This window comes from Homarus americanus, unplaced genomic scaffold (assembly GCF_018991925.1).
Source record: "Homarus americanus isolate GMGI-L3 unplaced genomic scaffold, GMGI_Hamer_2.0 scaffold2539, whole genome shotgun sequence".
NCBI classification, from domain to species: domain Eukaryota; kingdom Metazoa; phylum Arthropoda; class Malacostraca; order Decapoda; family Nephropidae; genus Homarus; species Homarus americanus.
The window spans coordinates 3,151,983-3,173,907 of NW_024725489.1; the positions used below are offsets into that span (position 1 = coordinate 3,151,983).

Below are 21,925 nucleotides of genomic sequence, written 5' to 3' on the forward strand. Positions count from 1 at the left end.
ACTGAGAGTATTGTAAATATTTTGTCACCTTATGTAAGAAATGTTTATTCCCTTTATGTTTTTTACTTATTTTGTGGAGAGGGGGGGGGGGCAGAGATTCTGTATGAACGATTGTGTGTGCATGTAACAGAATAAAAAAAAATAATAAAGAAAATTACATGTAGCTACCTGAAATTATGAGTTGAAAAATAACAATAATGCAACGCACAGCTTGGACCTGGTAGGTGGAGGCTGAGATCCCCAATATCATACCCCCCTTCCCTTCCCTTCCCATAATCCACACTCTCACTCCTGCTCACATAATAAAGTGTATTCTCTTTATGTTTTTGACCCTGTAATAATCATTTCTATTTATTTTTTTTTACATTCTGTATGAACGAACGATTGTGTGCATGTAACTGTAAAAAAAAATATAAATATGATTATGTACAGTATATCTACACAAAGTTATGAGTTGAAAAATAAAAATAACACAGCTTGACCTGGTAGTGGGAGAGATAAAGGGATGTAGCTACAGGGACAGTCTAACTTGGTGACATGCAAAGTCCACACATAGGTTCATATCACACACACACACACATGTAAGAAATGTTTATTCTCTTTGTGTTTTTGACCTGATGATAATTTTTTTGTTTTCTATATGAACGATTGTATGTGCATGTAACAGTAAAGAAAAAAAGAAGAAAATTATACATGTACAATAAGTACTATACCCAAAATTACGAGTTGAACAATGACATAGCTCACAGCTCAGCCTCACCCGCTCTGAACACTATTGGGTGGAGAGTCGGCGACTCGGCTACACAGTTAAATGCCATCTCCACAGATGTTATTCTTTGCTATCCCTTGTTTAGGATATTATTATCGTTATCTGTCATTTAATGATCATTTCGCTTAGTTGTTTTTTCAGGAACACATCCTAATCGTTAAACAAGGGATATCTGTACAGTATTCTGCACGTCAGCGAGTTTGGCCAGGCTGGTCATCGTTAATGCAAATTTCTTTGATCATAAATAGGGAGGTGGTCTTAAAATATCACCATCATTAAAGTGAAATATTGTAAATACCATAGAGAGATCGTAAATTGAGGTTTACCTGTACTAGGATAAAGTCCACATTGATTTTTCTTATAATGTATTGTGTACTAGTCAAGTGCTTGCTGTTGATTCAAGGTATAGTTTTCTGATGTATTAAATCATTTCTACTGTCTATTGGAAATTATGAGTGTTGCCTCTGTTTATTACTTTTAAAGATTGATATGACATTTTCATTATAACTAAAGTTTTGTTTCTAAATAGAATTTCCATCTCTCCCGTCATGTATTGATTATTCTTGACTTATTCAGTAGTATTGATCTTACCGTTATGATCTGGGGGAAAACTTTTCATGTCTCCTGTTTCCCTGGCTTTTTCTATCTTTAGTTACTAATACAGACTAGGGAAAATCTTCTGGATAAACAGGCTAGATAAACTACTAGAGAAGCTAGAAATATGTAACAGTACATGACATTATTTGAATATTTGGAAAATATATATTTTGAACTAAGGTAAGTGGAAATGAATGTAGGGACCAGCCAAAGATAAGGTGAAACAGGACAGTAAGGAAATCTGAGAGTAGTAGGAAATCACATTTACAAAATAATTTAAATAGCAAGAGATTTAGTGTTGATTAACATACAAAAGTTGTTCTAAGGTCACTGTGACTTCATTTCAAGATATAAAAAGCAAAAACAAGTCCAAATACATGTAATGATGTGTAGAGTACAAAAGCAAAAGGAATTTCTAATTTTAGGATAGAAACAAACAAGTGATTTAGGAAGGAAACTTGTGTGATCGCCTACAATCAAAATGCCATCAACATCGTCATTTTACGTCTGTTTACCACATTTGCCTTGTTTATAGTGTAGTGTTTCTTTAGGTTCATATTGTTCCAGTTTGCTGTATCCTTACCCCCCTTCATCTCACTTTTGTGCACTTCCTTTCCATCTTGTTTTTTGGGTACAGGATATACAGTGGAAGTATTGTATGAATATTGTACTGTAGTACAATACAGATACCAGTGCAGTATTTATTTTGGTGTAACAGTTATAAATTTTTTCTTGCAGTTGAACTAAATGAGCAGAGTAATAAGCTATCCGATCAGATGAGTGGTCTTAGTGACGTGATAATCCAGGATTTGATTGGAGCAGCAAGTGGATCATTGCGTCAAGTGGCAGATACACCTCGACTCTACCGACGTACCAACCGAGCTCCTCCCACATCACATCAACCATATATAGCAGCTGCAGCAACAACATTATCAAATTTCTCAAATGATAACATAAGAAAAATTGACTCTCAACAAATGGTACTTTGGCTAACTCAAGTGTGCACTGAAGTATCTGAACAGTAAGTGTATCATTAAATGTATCTTCTTATACAATACTCTTTTTTTTTACATTCCTTGTAAAGGCAGACCCCAGATTATGACAGGGGTACACCAGTACAGTCCTGAAAACCCTTTGTAAATTTATACACATTTTCCCATTGACTCTCATTATATAATTGGAGATCCATTGTCTAAGAAAAAGCAAAACATGGTCTACCCCCTATGATAAGTTACTGTCATCCTTTGTTTACATGGCATGAACACTGTCATCACAAACACTTGAGCTATAACCAATGCTTCAAAGAGTCTTCGTTCCTCTTAAGTGTGTGATTTTATTTTGCTTTCAAACTGCCTTCAAATATAAAAATTGGCAGTACATGCATATACAAACACCCCCCAGGTTACAGCTGGTTTGGGTTACGGATTTCTGACTTTACGGATACTCTTCCATAAGTCCTATTTAAAATAAGGGCCAAGTAATTCCCAGGCTAAGCGGGAATATTTCCAACCGTACCCCACCTACCTGTGAGCTGTATGTTATGTTATGGTTATTTTTTAACTCATAATAATGGGTAGATACAGTACTCTATATATGTAATATTCTCCATTTTTTTTATTTAGTTGCATACACACTCAATCATAAAAACAGAGCAAAAAAAAACAATAATAAAAGAAATTATGGTAATTATCATAAGCTATAAAGTATTTTTAACTCATAATTTAAGGGAGATACAGTATATTGTACTGTACAAAATTGTTTTCTTATTCATTTACATATGCACACAATCCTACATACAGAAAAGACAAAACTAAATAAAATAAATACAGTAATTATCATAAGGTATAAAATTTGAAGTATCTATGGGTTTCCACTGTGAAACTGTGTACAGGGTAGCGAGTACGTGGAGGTCATAGGGTCTGTGGCGGAGCACCGTTGCTACATTGCATTGCTAAGGCGAGCACCAGTGGCGATTGCAGCAATTTGAATACTAACTTCTATAATTTTTTGCTCTCTTTATGATTTCATTAATGCTATTCACATGCTTTTGTTATTAAGGTTTACATTAATATCCCGGCTAGCCCTCCTGTAGAGCGCTGTTTCATTATAACGCTCTATTGGAAGTGAATCTAGTGATCTGAATGGAGTCTTCACAGGCAGTTACAGAGGGTTTGCTGTACATTTTAGGCCTGGTGCTTCAAATTCTGGAAAAAGCCCTTATCCAACAACCTCCAGGTCTCAAGCATGCCAAATAAATGGTCCCATATCTGTATAGTAATTGTATATATGTATATACAATTACTATACAGATATGGTATATATGTATATACAATTACTATACAGATATGGTATATATGTATATACAATTACTATACAGATATGGGACCATGTGTCCATGTACTATGTGTTTTCAGTGATTACCTATGAAAGGGTCACTTCCGAATTATTGATAGCCTCCAGGAATGGAACTCATCTGTAACCCAAGGAGTGTCTGTACTACTGAAGCAATAGAACTGAGTTGCTAAAGGGAAACAAAGTACTAAATGTAAAAGAAGGTGGAGATTCTGCAAAAACTGGACCAAGGACAGGATATAAACAAAGTGCCTGGATAAAAAAATGCTATACAATGAACCACTGAACCAACCCTGAAGTGGATTAGCATCCTGCTTCGAGAGTGGTGTAACTCACTAATTGGCGAATCTTATGAAATCATGGGATCAGCACCTCCCAGGCCATCTTAAAAAGATTTTGGGGGTCACATCTCCAAGAAGTTAAGGTGCTGTTTCCCCTTCTTTTGCTTTATACATTGCAAGCTGTTGGCTAGTGACAAAAACTTTCCTTCATAAGCTATATGTTAATGTGGACTGAGGTAAGCAGATTTTTAATTTGCTTAAATACTTGTCTCTTTTCCAGATATAGAGCGTTGACGTATGATGTTCTTAGTTCTGTGCACAAAATGGAAGAAAGTCTGAAGAGGTTGAAGCGTGCAAGGGACAGAGGAGCTCAAGGTGGTGCTGAAGTTAGTGGTGGTCTTTCAGATGACGACAAGATTCGTATTCAAATTTGCCTTGATGTGGAGTACTTTGGAAGTCAGGTAAATAATCATTAGTGATTATTAGGTATCACAACATAAAAATATGCTATTTAATGATTAAGCTTCACTCTTATGTTCACAACTACATTGAATCTTTAGTACAGTATTTGTTTTATGTTTACAGATAAGGGCCCTCTCCATTGACAGTAACTCAGTTGAGTCCTTCATCAGTCTTCTTACAATGGTTCAGAATGCCCGGGATGGTAAGTTTGCACCTTGAAGAAATAGTGAATTAGGGTGAGCAGTCTATAGGTATTACTTAGACAGCAGGGCAAATATAGTCCTTCCCAGGTTTTCTTTATGGCCTACAGTCTTTCATTAATGGCCTATGAGATCCAAGCACCCTTAAAAACTGAAGAAAGAGCCCATCTGTATCTTGGATTACAATAATTTATGAGCAGGACAAATCATTCATCTAAATAATGCAGTTACTACAAACTAGCTCTTCACTGTCACACCAGGAACTTTGGAAGATATCCAGCAGTTTGGTGGTTGTTTATATGGATAGTAATGTATCTCAGTCCAGAGTTAAACTTTCACTTCCACCTCATTAACTCTTGAACCATAAAGGTGGACTTAAGAGCTTTAGCTCATAGACCAAGCAACCCACACAGCCATGTTGGCTGCTTACATAGCCAGCACTGCTTCTGGCTGTTAGATTGAAGTGATAAGTGTCATTTATAAATTATTATAGATACTGTGCAAGTATACCTTGGTTAACATACAGTATTATGTTTCTTAAAAAAGGATCATGATAAATGAGCAACACGTTATTTGTAATTAATACAATTAAAGCTCAGAAATCCAACATCTTAGGACCAAGCAGTGTGTGAACTTCTAAACTTTACATACATTTGAGCACTGTGGAGCCCTGCTTGTGGTTGTGCATAAAAAATAGCTTTTAATTTAATTACTGTATGTAATTAATGAAAACTCAAGGATGGATAACATAATACATCATCGAAAATGATGCATACTACTATGTCCAAGTCTTTCTTTTTTTAGAGAACCTTCAATATTTTGCTAAACACAACCAGCTTACTGTATAGAAAGGTAATTTTAAAAAATTTCCGAGATTGTGTCATTACTGCATCCTCCACTTATCATTACCATCATTGGAATTGTAGGTACAGGTAAAGGATAATTTAATTTATGTACACTAAATTTTTATTTGTAACTGTGTGATATTGTATTTATTATAATTTTTATTTGTTTATATGATTTCTTTGTGTTATGATAATTATCATGTATTACAATGCTTATTTAAACATTATTTGAAGGTAGTTCTATGGATAACAAAAATAGTATTCTTAAAGACCTTAAAGCCACAAATGAAGAAATTAAATTTGAAATCTCATTTCATTGTTGAGGCCCAAAGTGAGTGTCCAGAATTCTCTCCTTCATGTTGGGGGTTAGACTCTGAAATGGCTAGGTCTGGGGACTGGAGTTCTTAAGCCCACTAGAATGGTTTGGGGATTAATGAGTTACATTGGGTTATATGAGTGTAACTTGTCTAAGGTGCTACACTGGCCATACAAAAGCAACCGCCACAATGTTGGATACCTTCATTGTTGGTTTGGAAGGGTGGAGAGCTACTCTGCAGCAGTTGCATTGTCTCACAAGTTACACACCAAAGGTAGAGAAAATACATTACGATAATAAACTTTCAAATGTTTCACCCTCTTCATCAAAATAAATGATTTTTTTATCAACACAATGTCTTTACTCATATTAGCATGTCATAGGTAATTTGTTGCATTCATGTGCTTGAATTCTTTTTTGGTTTTTGAACAATCTTGGTAGACAACAAATTTTAGGTTGTTATCGATTAAATTATTTTGCAACTGATTGGTGTATAGTATCTGCCTCTCCATATTTGTATATTAAAAGAATTCTTTCCTCTTGTGTTAATTTTTCTGCCATCTTCATTGATTTGTTATGGTATGTTACTTATGAGACACCCTGTACATTTGTATCCATTTGACGAGCTCTCAGAAGGTGTTCAGTGGGTTGGGATTTCATAAATAATTTATCTCAGCCTTTGTCATAAAATATAATTTCATAAGTCCCCCAATCCTGCACTTAAATGTGTGTATTTGTGTAACACCAATGGCCAGAATATGATTAGTATTTTTGGAAATAGGTTTCTATACTTTTGGCTGTAAATTTTTAGTTTAGCGAATTCTTTCTAAAAATATTATTTCTATTGCTGTTCTGCAGTGCTCATTCATATGGCTGTACTAAGGTAGTAATGTAATTTTAAAATAAAGGTTTTGACAAAAATTTTCCTTTTGTTACTCTTATCTTATCCTTGCTATTTACAATCATTTTGTGGCAAGTACAGTGGGGTATGCTATAACGAATCTAATTGGTTCTAGAACCTTGTTCGTTATAGCATTCGTTCGTTATAAGATTAATCCGTTCCAGGCCACCAAATACAACCACTTAACACTGAAAAATATAATATAAAATTGTAAAAAAGTGCATAAAGATGCATCTAAACCCCTGAAATAAAGAATATCATTAATATTTGTAATAAAAAAACAATAAATTAGAAAAAAAAAAATTAAATAATGTTCGTTGTAGGAGTTTCGTTCGTTATAGCATTCTCAATTTTATAGGTAAAACCGTTCGTTATAGGAATATTCATAGTAGAATCCGTTCGTTATAGCATACCCCACTGTAATTAAGGGATGCCTCAGTAACCATTCCAGCTTATACAGTATTAGCTTCCATTCAATCTGTAAAGTTAGTCTTACAGACCTTTAGATCAGGGGTGTCAAACTCATGTCCCGCGGGATGGTCAGGTGTGGCCCGTGGGATGACGGTAAAATTTATCAGCCCGTGAATTATGATAGAAATAGATATGAAGTACCAAACCCGAATTACTGATAAGCACTTGGATGCCATCCTCTGACTTGGAATGTCACCTTTGCAGCCAAATATAGAAAAACTTGTGGAAGAAAAATGCTTGCAGTGTAGTGGAAAATGAGGTCAAAGTTGTGCGTTGAATGATAGTTCTTGTTCTGCATGTATACATAACATAACAGTCATAACAAGATTGAGCTCTTAACTTTCAAAACACAAATGGAATTCTATAATATATCATAGCCCAAAAATAATGCATTTACACCTGTATATGCCTTTTGCTATCCTATTATTAGTGTTAATCATGTTTATTAAGTATAATTAATTTTACATACTTAAGACTAGACAAACCCAAATGAGGTATTCCTCGTAAGCCAGGTAAGGCAATGTGTGAAGCTGTAAACTTCAATCCTGCAAATATGTGATATAACACTTGTGTTGGCCCTGAAGAGAGTAACTAAAATAAGAATTGGCCCTCAAAAGGTTTTGAGTTTGACACCACTGCTCTAGATCATAATTATCCCAAAATATAGATAAATCACACATGTGTAGTATTCCCCTATTATTTATTTAAAACATAAAAAGTGTTATTTTCACTTTATGGGTTAATAGAACCTTTCCAAAAAATAATACAGTCAACCCTCACTTTACGCGGTCCCACATTCCGCGTTTCCACGTTAACGCGGTGCCCTGCCAGAGCCTAACGTGCTCACATTACGCGGTGCGTGAACCCCATTATGCGGAGAGTGTCCGGCGCGACGCTATTTTTAGATTCGCCCCACCCGCCTGCCTGCCTGTGCTCTCGCCTCTCCCTCCTCCTCCCTCCGCTTGGGCAAGCCGTGCGGTAAGGTTGCGCAGTGTGTGTCTTTGTTGCGTTATCACTGACGTCATATGACGTATCGGACTGTGATTGGCCATGCATCCCTACCCCCCTCTGCTGCTAGCTGTAATTGGCTTAAAGTATTATGACGTGTCCACCCGGGGGAGGGAGGGAGGGAGGGAGGAAAGACGATCCTTGACCTAGCCGCGCCAGTTTCATCCCTCCACGCCAGACCGTGTAAACGTGCATCCATTGTTCTCTAAAATGGCTTCCGCCGGACCACCACCCCCAGAGAGAAACCTTTCCTTACCTGGACCCAGCGGCACTAAGCCAAAGAAGACACGACGTTCCTTAAGCTACGAGGTGAAGTATACCATCATCCAAGAGTTGGAGAAAGGAACAAGGCAGGTTGATTTGGCGCGCCAGCATGGTGTGAATGAATCTACGATTCGAACAATAAAGAAGGATGCAGCCAAGATAAAGGAACACATGAAGATCACAAAGTCTACAGGTGCTTCTATGATCAAGTATTTTCACAACCAGGTGCTTCTCAAGACAGAAAAATTACTTGTGAGGTACTTGGTGCGTCAGGCGAGACGGAACATGGCAGTCGACACGCGCTCTGTTAAGGACTATGCATGTGAACTGTACATTGCAGTGGTACGAAAGATGGGAATTACAGAGCCCAAACCCTTCAATGCTTCCTCTGGGAGGTTACAGAGGTTTAAGATCCGGAACAAGATCACCAATATAAACATTGGTGGTGAAGAAGCGAGTGCTGACCGTGCTGCGGCTAGGGAATTTCCTCCGTTTTTACGTGAGATTATGGAGGAAGGACAGTACAGTGACGACCAGGTGTTTAACATGGACGAATCTGGTCTTTTCCGGAAAAAGCTACCTTCCAAGTCCTTCGTTGTAAAGAATGCCAGCAAAATTCGGGGCCGGAAGATGCAGAAGGAACGCATCACCATCCTGTTTACCACCAATGCCGCCGGTACCAGTAAGCTCAAGTTATCGGTGATCCACACAGCACGCAAGCCGCACGCCTACAAAACCATGGACATGACCAAGCTAAATGTCCACTGGCTGACCGCACGTAAGGCGTGGATGTTCTCTACACTGTCCCTCTCCTGGTTTGATGACTGCTTTGTTCCCGGTGTAAAGAAATTCTGTGAGCGACAGAATGTGCCATTCAAGATTTTGTTGCTGCTGGACAACGCACCAGGACACTCGCCCCTACTGTTAGATCGTCACCCCAACATAAAAGTGGTCTTCCTTCCTCCCAACACTACGTCTAAATTACAGCCCATGGACCAAGAGTTAATCTGTAATGTGAAAGCTGCATTCTCTACGAAAAAATTCAAACTCCTGAACGACTACACCAACACCAGGGAAGAGTTGCGTAACCTGAGTGACACCACCACCGATAGCAAGAGCGAAGAAGATGAGGATCAACAGTTGGCACAGCAAAAAATACTCTTCAAACAATTCTGGAGAGTATTTAACACCAAGAAAGCTGTGGACTTCTTGGTGGAGTCATGGGATCAGCTGTCTATTGCTACAATTCGTCACGCATGGAGACATGTGTTGCATGGAATACCAGGTGAGAGGAGGAGTCAATCTGTGACTGGTGAGGTTCAGACTGTTGCAGTAGCAGTGGACCTTGCCAGAGAAGCTGCGCAGACTGTTACAGTTCCAGGCTTCTCCGAGACCACCAACGACGACATCCTGGAGGTGATAATGGAACCTGCTGTGACTACTGACGAGATGGTAGATGATGATGACGACGTCAGTGAAGAGGCAGGTGGTGCGTCATCCCAAGAAGAACAACAATTATCCCATAGTAATGTTAGGGGTGCCATCGAGTGTATCGAAAAAGCCAAGCTCCTCCTTTCCGACGACCCTGACGCAAACAGGTATGAAATCTTCACTACCCAGCTGTTGCAGACTATGGAGCTCTACATCAAGGTGTATCACGATAACATCAACACCAGCCGTCAGCAAAGCATAACAGATTTCTTCGCCCGCAACCCACCACAGCCAGCCCAAGCCAGTGATAGTGACAGTGAAGATGATTTTGAGGGATTTGTCAGGGAAGCCCTGACAACTGTAAGTGACAGTGATGGTGATGCACCTAGTAATGGTGATTCACCTGAGGGCCAGTAGCCTGCCCTCTGCCTCGGAACCAGCCTCCAACCCCGTACGCCGACCCTTCTCTTCTACTATCGTAAGTGTTCCACATAACTTTTAGTTTCCTTAACCTAACCTTTATTTTTCCTATGTTAACCTTTATTTTTCCTAACCTAACCTCTTCTATATTACTTGTTTTTTCATACCATCATAAAGTTAAGATAAAATTTTTACTACAACATACTGTAGCTGTGTGTCGTCAAAAAGTGGAGTTTGGGGGTCGGCCCGGACTCTATTTCAATTAATCCCATATGTTATGTTATTCACTTTACGCGTTCCTCACTTTCCGCGGGACCCTGCGGGTTACATTAACCGCGTAAAGTGAGGGTTGACTGTATGGTAATGATAGACTGTAGACTATCCCTAACAACCTCAGTAATATCCACATTCACACAAAGTCTGTAATTTTGTTACAATATACATCCTACAAAGACATATGCCAAATGCCTGGGGAATAAGGGTATGTATATGTAGCATGGGTGTCATGGATCCCTAAAATCATGGCTAACAGTGTTTGTATGTGGCCTCCAGCATCATAGTCTTGGTAAACCAAGTCAGATTCGTATTTTAAAGGAATTATACAAATTAATGATTTTAACAATATTGTAATGGACCACACCCTAGATATTTTATCAATGCAGTAAACTTCCCTAAGTTTTTACTTTTTTAGTTTGTTAAGTCTAAAAGGTAATTATAAATTCATACAGGTTACCCCAGTACCTATAAACCAATATATGAGGTCTGACAATTAAGTTAGCGAACTCGCCACATGGCGAGCAGCAATGTAACGAGTGTAAGTGGCGTGTGTGTGACCTGGATCCCTTCTCTTACTACCCCCAGTTGTGTCAACGCTCTCAAGCGAGTCAGACATGTGCAGTGGCAGCTATTGTATTAGTGTGTTTTCTGGTTTTGTCACGATAATGACAGATATTGATTTAGAACAAAGAACAAACATAATTTTTCTCGTGAAACTGGGAAGAGAAGACATGAATGATGATGACAGAGAAGGGTGACCAACAACAAGCAGGACTGAGGAAAACATTGAAAAAATTAGGAAAGTTGTGTGAGCTAACGGGGGATTGACGGTGAGAAGCATAGCAGATGAGATGTAGATTGACAAGGAAGCAGTTTGAAAGGTCTTGACTGAAGATTTGAAAATGAGAAAAGCTTGTGCGAAAGTGGTGCCAAAAAATCTCAGTGATGAACAAAAACAAAGAAGAGTTGAAATTTGCTCAGACCTTTTGGAAAGAGAAGAAGCTGGAGATGACCTGCTTCACCGAGTCATTACTGGTGATGAGTCATGGGTCTACCAATATGACCCTGAAACAAAACGCCAGAGCTCTCAGTGGAACACAACAAACTCGCCATGCCTCAAAAAGTGTTGCATGTCGAAGTCGAAAGTGAAGATAATGCTCATCACTTTTTTTCAATTCTAAGAGTGTAGTTCACAAAGAATTTGTTACCCCAGGGCAGGGTGTGAACCAGTTTTACTATCTCAATGTGCTTAAAAGACTCAGAGAAAATTTTAGACAAAAATGACCAGAACTTTTTGCTGGAAACAAATGGATCTTGCATCATGACAATGCCCCAACGAACACAGCATTGATTGTGCGGGAGATTTGGGCTGAGAAACAAATTACCTTACTGGAACACCCTCCTTATTCACCTGACCTGGCTGGCCCCATGTGACTTTTTTCTATTTCCTTTGCTGAAGAGACACATCAAGGGGACGCATTTTCAACACTTGGATGACATTCAGAGTAGCACAACAGCAGCTATAAAAGCTATTCCAGAAAGTGAGTTCCAGATATGTTTCCAGGGGTGGAAGAAATGCTGGTGTTCTTCAATAGCTATTTAGTGCTAAACATGTAAGGATTACAAAGGAATAAATTTCATATTCTTAGCTCATATAATAATGCTGATACAGCAATATCCAGTGGCGGATCCAGACCATCTTACACAACTTCTGGAAGTAAGTCGGAATTTTGGAGAGTAAAAAAGTTTCAGTTTTATTGTAATCAATAAAAATAACAGCACGCCAAATCTCTGTTGGCTAATCTTGTGCCATGCTACAAAAAATTCCACGACCAACAGCAAGTCAGTACTCCGGTCTATCACCAAAACCATCATCCTTTATGGAAAGCAAGGACCTGGCCCTACGAGGACACAGAAATGATGCCACCACTGAATCTGGAAACAGGAAATCTTCAAGCACTGCTCGATTTAAGAGCAGAGGCAGGAGATAAAACCCTTAAAGAGTGCTTTGAAAAGTGTCCTAAAATGCAACATATCGCTCAAAGACCATACAGAATAAACTTAGAAATGTATGTGGCCAAGTTATCCAGAAATAATTCATGGACTCGATAAAAGAGGGTGGTGATATATTTGCTGTGCTAGCAGATGAGGCTGTTGATAAAAGCAATAATGAGCAACTGCCTCTGGTCCTAAGATTTGTTGACAGTGAAAGACAGATCAGGGAGGAGTTTGTAGGGTATTATGAATGCCAGTCAGTTACAGGAGAGGCCATTGCTGACATAATAAAAAAAGTTGTATGTGACCTTGGACTTGACTTCAATAAGTGTATTGGCCAAGGATATGACGGGGCAGGGTATATGGCAGGATCTTGCAAAGGTGCTGCTGCAAGGATCATGGCAGATTATCCCCTTGCTAAATACTTCTTCCACTGTGCAGCTCATAAGCTGAACTTATGTGTAGTAAGTACCTGCAGTCAACAAAGTATTAGATACACAATGGACACCTTGGGGGAATTTGCAAGGTTTTTCAACTTCTCACCACCGTGCCAGAGCCTCCTTGGAGATAAAGTGCAAGAGTCCTGCCCAAGATCCAAGAGAGAAAAGTTGCTAGACATCTGTGTCACGAGGTGGATAGGCCACAGACAAGTAGATGCTATTGAGGGCTTTCTGGACCTAGCAGAGCCTGTCCTGGACACTCTGGAGACCATTGCCAACAATCACACCGGCATTTTGAACTCTGACTCTAAAGCGAAGGCTAATGGTTTATACCATACAATAGCCACTTTCCAGTTCATCTTTGCTGCTACTCTTCTGAGAGAGGTTATGAGTCTGCTTAGAGGGTTAACAACTAAGCACTAGGCCAAGGCAATTGACATCATGACAGCCTATCAGGATGTGCAAATTGTAACTGGTGCAGTAAAAGAAATGCAGAAAAATGTGAAGGACATCTAGTAGGCAGTAATTAGCAGGCAGCTATCAAACAGGGAGGTACTACTGCCTGGAAAGATATTGGAAGCATAATGTATTGTCTAATGGTAGACCCTGCTGCCATATGGCATCACAAAAATTGTGACCAAGTACCAGGTTACTGATCTGACTTTCTGCCCCATTTACACACAATTGCAGGGTCTCAATTGTTTCTCTTACTTTTAGATTTAGGCACAAAATAGGTAAACATTGGTTTGGAAATAGAGTAGTGGAACAGTGGAACAAGTTACCAGATATCATCATTAACTCGAATATGCTTGATAGCTTCAAACATAGGTTGGATGGATATATGAGCAATAGGGGTTGGGTGTAAATGGGACTGCCCACTATGGGCCAATGGGCCCGCTGCAGTTTCCTCCAATCTTATGGTCTGACTTTGGCATCACAACTTATATCTATCATTTTTCACTATTTTTATTTCTATTTTTTGCATTTAATTATGGTTCTTTATTATTATTATTTTTTTAATTTGTTTTATATTATTACTAATATTTTATTATATATCTTCGCCCCCAGGCCCTGATGTGGGTCATTGACCTGTGCCCGGTTGGGCTAATCCCCTTAACCCTTAAGCCCCGGATTAGGAAATCAACTAAAAAATGGCGGGGAAATAGGCGAACGTTCTGGAACATCACCTGAGGCCTAAGGGTTAAAAAATAAAATAAAATAAAAAATAAATAAAATAAAATATTACAGTAAGGCAGTTGACTGTGCTATCAGTCTCTGTGTGTTAGTACACTCTCCCAGGATCTGTGGTCGCCATAAGAACAGGATGCACCAGCTACCACTCCAGAGGCCTACTACAAAATCAATATGACAATTCCATTTTTGGACCACTTGAACCAGGAGCTTGAAAGCTGCTTTGATGATGACCAACAGGATGTGGTTCAGGGATGGGCAGCCATGGCTGAGATGGTGAAAAACTTCCTGATTGGAAAACTTCATTCAGGCTATACTGTACTGTAAAATATATGAAGAAGCACTTCCTAACTACCAAAGCTGGAAGCTGAGCTTCGACTGTGGGACGAGAAATGGAATCAAATGATCCTGAGAGGTGAACCTCTCCCAGCTACAGTTGCTGAAACCTTATCTGAGTGTGATCCCATTATGTATAGTAACATTTATAAGGCAATGCAAGTGTTATGCGTCCTTCCAGTCACCACATCAGAATGTGAGAGGTGCATATCTGCACCAAGAAGACTGAAAATTTACACCCACAGCACCATGGTGGAGAACACTCACACGACTGGCACTGCTTCATGTCCACTATAAGAGAGGTGGATGTGGATGCAGTTGTGAAGAGATTTGCTCAGTTGCATCCCAGAAGAATGGCACTGGGAGATATCTATATAACAGCTAAAGTAGGTACAATTCCTGGCAACTGTGTGCAGTTTACTTTCACCTTATAGGCAAAATGAAAAACGTATACAGTATATAAGCAGTGTAAATGGTGATGTGTTTATTCTCATTCTTATTAGACAATGTTGTACGTAAATAGTGATGCGAGTCTTTTTCATACTTAGTAGACAAAGTTACATGTAAATGTAAGGTGTGTCTTAATTATCATGCTTAGTAAAAAATTTTACATGTCAATAACAATGCCTGACTTAATTCTATATTCTCAACATACCTGTACAGTACTGTGTTTGTAACAAACCATCAACTGAAATAATGTAAATATATGCAAACGCATTTATTTCTTTTGTAAAAGTAACATGATGTAGTATGTTAGTATGTGATTGTTATGTTTTATTCTCCCGTATTGGAAAATAATGAACAAAAGAAATAAGATTATTTGATAAATTAAATTAACTTTGACATCAATAACATACTATACTGGTATTTGTAACTAACCAGTAATGGCAACAAGAAGCAACTTATATTATACAGTACAAGCAAAAATTTTTAATATTTTTAACCAGGTTTTCTTGATAATAAACAACATTATTAGTGTGTGATACAGTTATGGGTGTTTTACTTGTCCTATAGGTATGATATAAATAAAGAAATATATTCAGTAGATACAAAATTATTACACTTAATGAGGCATCCCATTCATTACATAAAATCAATTATTTTGTATATCACACACTAACATTGAAATCTGTATTTGTAACAAACAAAAGAAAGTAGATGATAAGATAATAGAGAAATAATGAACACTAAACCCCCCACCCTCCCCCCCATGCCATACACTCAAAAGTCCCAGGCCGGAAGTCGGTCTCTTTGAGGTCCTAGATCCACCCCTGATATCTCTGTTAGATGGACCTCTCCAGTACCTGGAATTGAAATTGGCTCGGCATTTTTCCAAGAAAACTCTCCATTCTGGGTCTGTAAACAAGTTCCGAGGTTGAAAATCAGGTGCATTTTCTGGGGAAAAAATGCAAATAAAAAATACAGAAAACCTCTCCCCCCATTTTTTTTTCCGGGTCCGGGAGCAAATTCCAAGGATGATATAATGCATAAATTCTGGAGAATATTCTGAGGAAATCTTTCCATTTTCTGCTCCAGGCATGGAGACAAAGGTTCCTGGGGAGTGATGAAAGATTGCACCATGCTCCCGAGTCTTCAGAGCAGGGTGCATGGGTGGTAAGACCACTTGGGTAATGTTGTAATTGGCTAATGCAGTCAACCCTCGCTTTACGCGGTCCCATTTTACGTGTTTCCACGTTTACGCGGTACCCTGACGATCACGGAATGCTCACTTTCCGCGGTGCGTGTACCCCTTTACGCGGAGAGCGGCTGGCGGTCCTCTCGCGCCGCGCCATTTTTGGATCCAAACCTCCCGCCATGTTGTGTAAGCGGCGCGAGTAGGTTGCGCAGTGTATGTCTTTGTTGCGTTATCGGTGACGTCATATGACATAGCGGACTGCGATTGGGCAAAGCATCCTTACCTCCCTCCCTGCTAGCTGTGATTGGTTTAATGTAGTACAATGACGTGCCCCGCCGTGGGAGCGTTCAAGCCCCTTGACCTACCGCGTCAGTTACACCCCTCCCGGCTACACCGTGTATATCGGTATCCATTGTTCCATAAGAATGGCTTCCACCGGACCACCACCACCACCACAAAGAAACCTTGCATTTCCTGGACCCAGCCGCCCTAAGCCAAAGAAGACACGACGTTCCTTAAGCTACGAAATAAAATATAAGATCATACAAGAGTTAGAGAAAGGAACAAGACAGGTTGATCTCGCGCGCCAGCATGGTGTTAACGAATCAACTATCAGGACAATTAAGAAGTATGCAGCCAAGATAAAGGAGCACATGAACATCACAAAGTCTACAGGTGCTTCTATGATCAAGTATTTCCACAACCAGGTGCTTCTCAAAAGGGAAAAATTACTTGTGAGCTACTTGGTGCGTCAGGCGCGACGGAACATGGCGGTGGACACGCGCTCAGTTAAGGAGTACGCACGTGAACTGTATGCTGCAGTGTCACGAAAGATGGGAATTACAGAGCCCAAACCCTTTAATGCTTCCTCTGGGTAGTTACAGAGGTTTAAGAAGTGGAACAATATCACCAATATCAACATTGGTGGTGAAGAAGCTAGTGCTGACCGTGTTGCGGCTAGGGAATTTCCTCCGTTTTTACGTGAGATTATGGAGGAAGGACAATACACCGACGACCAGGTGTTTAACATGGACGAATCTGGTCTTTTTTGGAAAAAGCTACCTTCCAAGACCTTCGTTGTGAAGAATGCCAGCAATGTCGGGGCCGGAAGTTGCAGAAGGAGCGCATCACCGTCCTGTTTACCACCAATGCCGCCGGTACCTGTAAGCTCAAGTTATCGGTGATCCACACAGCACGCAAGCCGCACGCCTACAAGAGCATGGACATGACCAAGCTAAATGTCCACTGGCTGACCGCACGTAAGGCGTGGATGTTCTCTACACTGTCCCTCTCCTGGTTTGATGACTGTTTTGTTCCCGATGTGAAGAAATTCTGAGCAACAGAATGTGCCATTCAAGATTTTGTTGCTGCTTGACAACGCACCAGGACACTCGCCCCTACTGTTAGATCGTCACCCCAACGTAAAAGTGGTCTTCCTTCCTCCCAACACTACGTCTATAATACAGCCCATGGACCAAGAATTGATCTGTAATGTAAAAGCTGCATTCTCTGCTAAAAAATTCAACCTCCTGAACGACAACACCAACACCAAGGAAGAGTTGCGTAACCTGAGTGACACCAACACCGATAGCAAGAGCGAAGACGACGAGGATCAACAGATGGCAGAGCAAGAAGATCCTTTTAAACAATTCTGGAGAACATTCAACGTCAAGAAAGCTGTGGACTTCTTGGTGGAGGCATGGGATCAGCTGTCTATAGCAACTGTTCGTCATGCATGGAGACATGTGTTGCAAGGCATTCTGGGTGTTAGGCAGAGTAAATCTGTGACTGGTGAGGTTCAGACTGTTGCAGTAGCAGTGGACCTTGCCAGAGAAGCTGTGCAGTGTTACAGCTGCAGGCTTCTCCGAGACCACCAACGACGACATCCTGGAGGTGATAAGGGATCCTGATGTGACTACCGACGAGATGGTAGATGATGATGTCAGTGAAGAGGCAGGTGGTGCGTCATCCCAAGAAGAACGCCGCTTATCCCATAGTAATGTTAGGGGTGCCATCGAGTGTATTGAGAAATTCAAGCTCCTCCTTTCCGACGACCCTGACGCTAACAGGTATGAAATCTTCACTACCCAGCTGTTGCAGACTATGGAGCCCTACATCAAGGTTTATCACGACAACATAAACACCAGCCGTCAGCAAAGCATAACAGAGTTCTTCGCCCGCAACCCACCACAGCCAGCCCACGCCAGTGATAGTGATGATGACTTTGAGGGATTTGTCAGGGAGGCACTAGTAAGTGTGGATGACACCGATGAAGACTCACCTGAGGGCCAGTAGCCTGCCCTCTGCCTCGGAACCAGCCTCCATTCCCCTACGCCGACCCATTTCTTCTACTAACTTAAGTGTTAACGCCCAACCTTGTTTTTTTCTAACCTAACCTACAGTATATTATTCTCTTATTGATTGTTCCCTTCTATATTATTTGTGTGTGAATACCATCATAAAGTTAAGATGTTATTTTTAGTAAAACGTACGTATTGTTGGGAAAAAGTGGAGATTGGGGGTCAGCCCGGTCTCTATTTCAATTAATCCCATATGTTATGTTGTTCACTTTACGCGGGCCGCCGTGGGTTCAATTATCCGCGTAAAGTGAGGGTTCACTGTACTGTCATGTGATAGCATGCGATGCCTGTGATAGGCTGATGCATCTCCCAAATTATCCCATTAGGCTAGCATCAGGGCACACTTATTTCATTGTGCGCAGCCATTCTACAAGGTTGATCTGTTGCTCGCTGCTGTTTTTGTATACAATTTGTGTTGTGCAGTACTGTACATTACTGTAACAGGACAGAACCAAGAAAACAGTGCTAAAGCAGTTTTAAGACATAAACAGTGATTACAGTGTGTAATTTTACTGTAAATTAACACTGTTTGTGTGCACACCACACATAGCAGTGGACAGTGTGTTTACCATACATTACTGTACCAGGAAACAATCAACCAAGAATACAGTGTTAAGACATGTCACTTCTGACTTGCCTCTGTTGTTCATGGAGGGACAGTGACATTTAAAACCACCTGCTACAGCAGATGGTACAGTACAAAATAGGCCATCCTGTATCATCATATCACCATTTAGCCTGCCTGCATCACTAGCTCAAAGCGACAGCATCTGGTAGTGTGTACGTACTCTATTCATTTTGATTTCAAGGTGTAATGTTATTTGTTAACAGTATTTACAATACAGTATATTATATTGTATGTGTAGTGGTGTTTGCGAAAATAAATACAGCTGTGTCTGTCCGTGCGAGATGTGTTCAGTTGTTTAGATTTTCGGAAACCATGACCCAGCACCAATGTTTAGTTTAGAATCTCGGAAAACTTTCCCCAGAACCTGGAAACATTCCAGGGATGTGCAATAGTGTCTGTCCATGAGAGACATGTAGTTTAGACTCTCAGAAACTTTTCCCAGTAACGGTAATGAGAACAATGTCAGTGTGGCACTGTTTGACAACATCAGAAGGGGAAAGCTGCAACACCTCGGGCCAGATTTCCAAACACTGATCAGACATGCCAGTGCCACAACACCCGCCATAATCCTCTCTAACAACAAGGCAGTTCTGAACAGGCGCATTACTGCCAAACCCATCAGTACCAGCGACCACCTGCCAGTCGTCGTGACGCTCTCATCCAATCCCATTATGATCCCCACCAACATCAGGTCAAACCTCAAACAGGCAGACTGGGACTCCTTCAAGAAGTCTCTCGGTCTCAAGCAGGGAAGGAACCTGGAAGAGGCCAACCCTCAATGACATCGACGACGTGGTCGAGCAATGTTACACCGATATGAAGACGGAAATGGACAACATTCCGACCACCACCCACAGGACCATTCCCCACCCTCACACTAGTCACCAGCTGAGGCAGCTCAGTGTCCAGGACGATCAAATGAGACAGCTAGCCAGTATACGCGGGTGGCCATATTAACAAAAAGATCTTGGCCTCCCTAAGATGTTCAAAATCGCCGTTAACTATCTCTTATTAAAAGCAAGGAAGCCTCCAAATAAAGTCGAAAACTTTTGACCAATATCGCTACTTGAGGTACCAGCCAAAATCCTCAAAAAAATAGTAAACAAGAGGTGACCCCGGATTCTGCCCGTACTACAACAAACCAACCCGCGACCCATCTATGTCCGCCACAACGATCCACCTTAGTTTAAAACTCAGATGATATAAGACCACATTTAAAAAGTCACAATCTAGTGAATCCTTAATGTAATACAGAAATAAGATTTTAAAACATGAAATTGTAAAATCAAACTAGTCATTGCCAACCAAAGTAGCGATTGTGCAGCCTCATCCTAAATCCTAGGTTAGCTTAGTTAGCCAACAAACTCTGTAAAATGTAAAACAAGAGGTGTCGTCCCCGTTTAACTCATTAAACTTCTTCCCCCCCCCCATGACATTCTGTCGTGACTTCCCTATCCTTCATGTCTGGCTGTGCCTTGAGCCCCAGGATGCCTTCCAACATTTCCCCACCTTACCTCATTATATATATATATATATATATATATATATATATATATATATATATATATATATATATATATATATATATATATATATATATATATATATATATATATATATATATATATATATATATATATATATATATATATATATATATATATATATATATATATATATATATATATATGGGGGGGGGGTAAGTCATATTACACAACGGGGTCCAAGAGGGCAAGATTTTTTTTAATATTCACCTATCCAGGGGGAGGGGGGTTATGTGTTGCATCACCAAACTTAAAGGGTAACACTCCTATAGTCTTCATTTTACAAGTGTGTCTGAACCATTTTCAGTTGACATCCCTTAGTCTCAGTATAAAAAGTTTTGTACCCTCTCTAAAAGGCGACTCGGTTATTTTTATTTCTTTAATAAAGTATGTGTTTACAAAAATGATACACATGGCATATTCTGCATATGCCCAATATACTGTACATTTGTCTTCTTGAAACATAAGTCATGAGGCTCCACATATCCCCTGGTGGTCCATGGACCCAAGGCTTAAGACCCGTCCACACTATCGGACAGTGGCTGGCAGACTGTGCCCTCACCGGGAACAGTCTGTCGCCTATGGCTGTGATGTTGTCCATACTGCTGAGTAGATGGTCAGGCAGTAAAGTCGGGCAGTAGCCAGTAGGTGGTTGGCAGCCCGAGTGCGGAATTACCATGCGCTTTATATCCCCTGTGATAATGGAGGCGGTAATCTTCCTTATCTCCTCTGCAATTCCCTTGAGTGCTGCTGCACGTTTGTCTCTATCTTTGTACATGTCACCTTTGACATTCCATAGGCACGGGTAATGGCATTAAAGGTCAATTAACCGTACAGTATCTTGTCCGGACCAGTGGAGGTTTGCAGGTTCTGTGGTGCACGTGGGCGGTGGGCTAGACATGATGACGAGGTAAACCGAGCAACCACCACCTGTGGTTCATGGTGAGATCGTGAGAGACTGACAGCCAGGTGTAACTTTTTGTGGCTGGCTGTCAGCGTCGTCGGTCCATGCCTGGCACCAAACCACCGGGCAGTCTGCTGATTTCACTCAACTACGGGCACGGGCAGTCTGCTGGTTTGCCCGTCAAAGTTGCCACAGTGTGTGCGATGACGGACTCATCACTCGTGCCCGACGGTCACTGTCCGATAGTGTGGACGGGGCTTTAGAACCCCCGTTATTACAATATGCAGTAAACTGCTGA

The 21,925-nt window shown here is 40.4% G+C and overlaps 2 protein-coding genes across 2 annotated transcripts in view; both read left to right on the plus strand.

Annotated features, from left to right (window-relative positions):
- Positions 1-6,746, plus strand: part of LOC121864990 (conserved oligomeric Golgi complex subunit 2-like) — a 31,532-nt gene extending 24,786 nt beyond the window's left edge. The window contains exons 11-13 of the mRNA XM_042364251.1: positions 2,105-2,387; positions 4,280-4,460; positions 4,585-6,746. Coding sequence (XP_042220185.1) covers positions 2,105-2,387; positions 4,280-4,460; positions 4,585-4,680 — 560 coding nt within the window. The 3' untranslated portion in view covers positions 4,681-6,746. The remainder of the gene's footprint in view (positions 1-2,104; positions 2,388-4,279; positions 4,461-4,584) is intronic.
- Positions 6,747-12,692: 5,946 nt separating this feature from the next.
- On the plus strand, positions 12,693-13,451 carry LOC121865095 (52 kDa repressor of the inhibitor of the protein kinase-like). Its single transcript, XM_042364426.1, has one exon. It carries the CDS (start codon positions 12,693-12,695, stop codon positions 13,449-13,451), a length of 759 nt encoding a protein of 252 aa, XP_042220360.1.
- The last annotated feature ends 8,474 nt before the right edge of the window (positions 13,452-21,925 follow it).

Excerpts from the sequence above, each read along its gene's own strand:
- LOC121865095 (XM_042364426.1), top strand. The coding sequence starts at position 12,693 with ATGGACTCGATAAAAGAGGGTGGTGATATATTTGCTGTGCTAGCAGAT.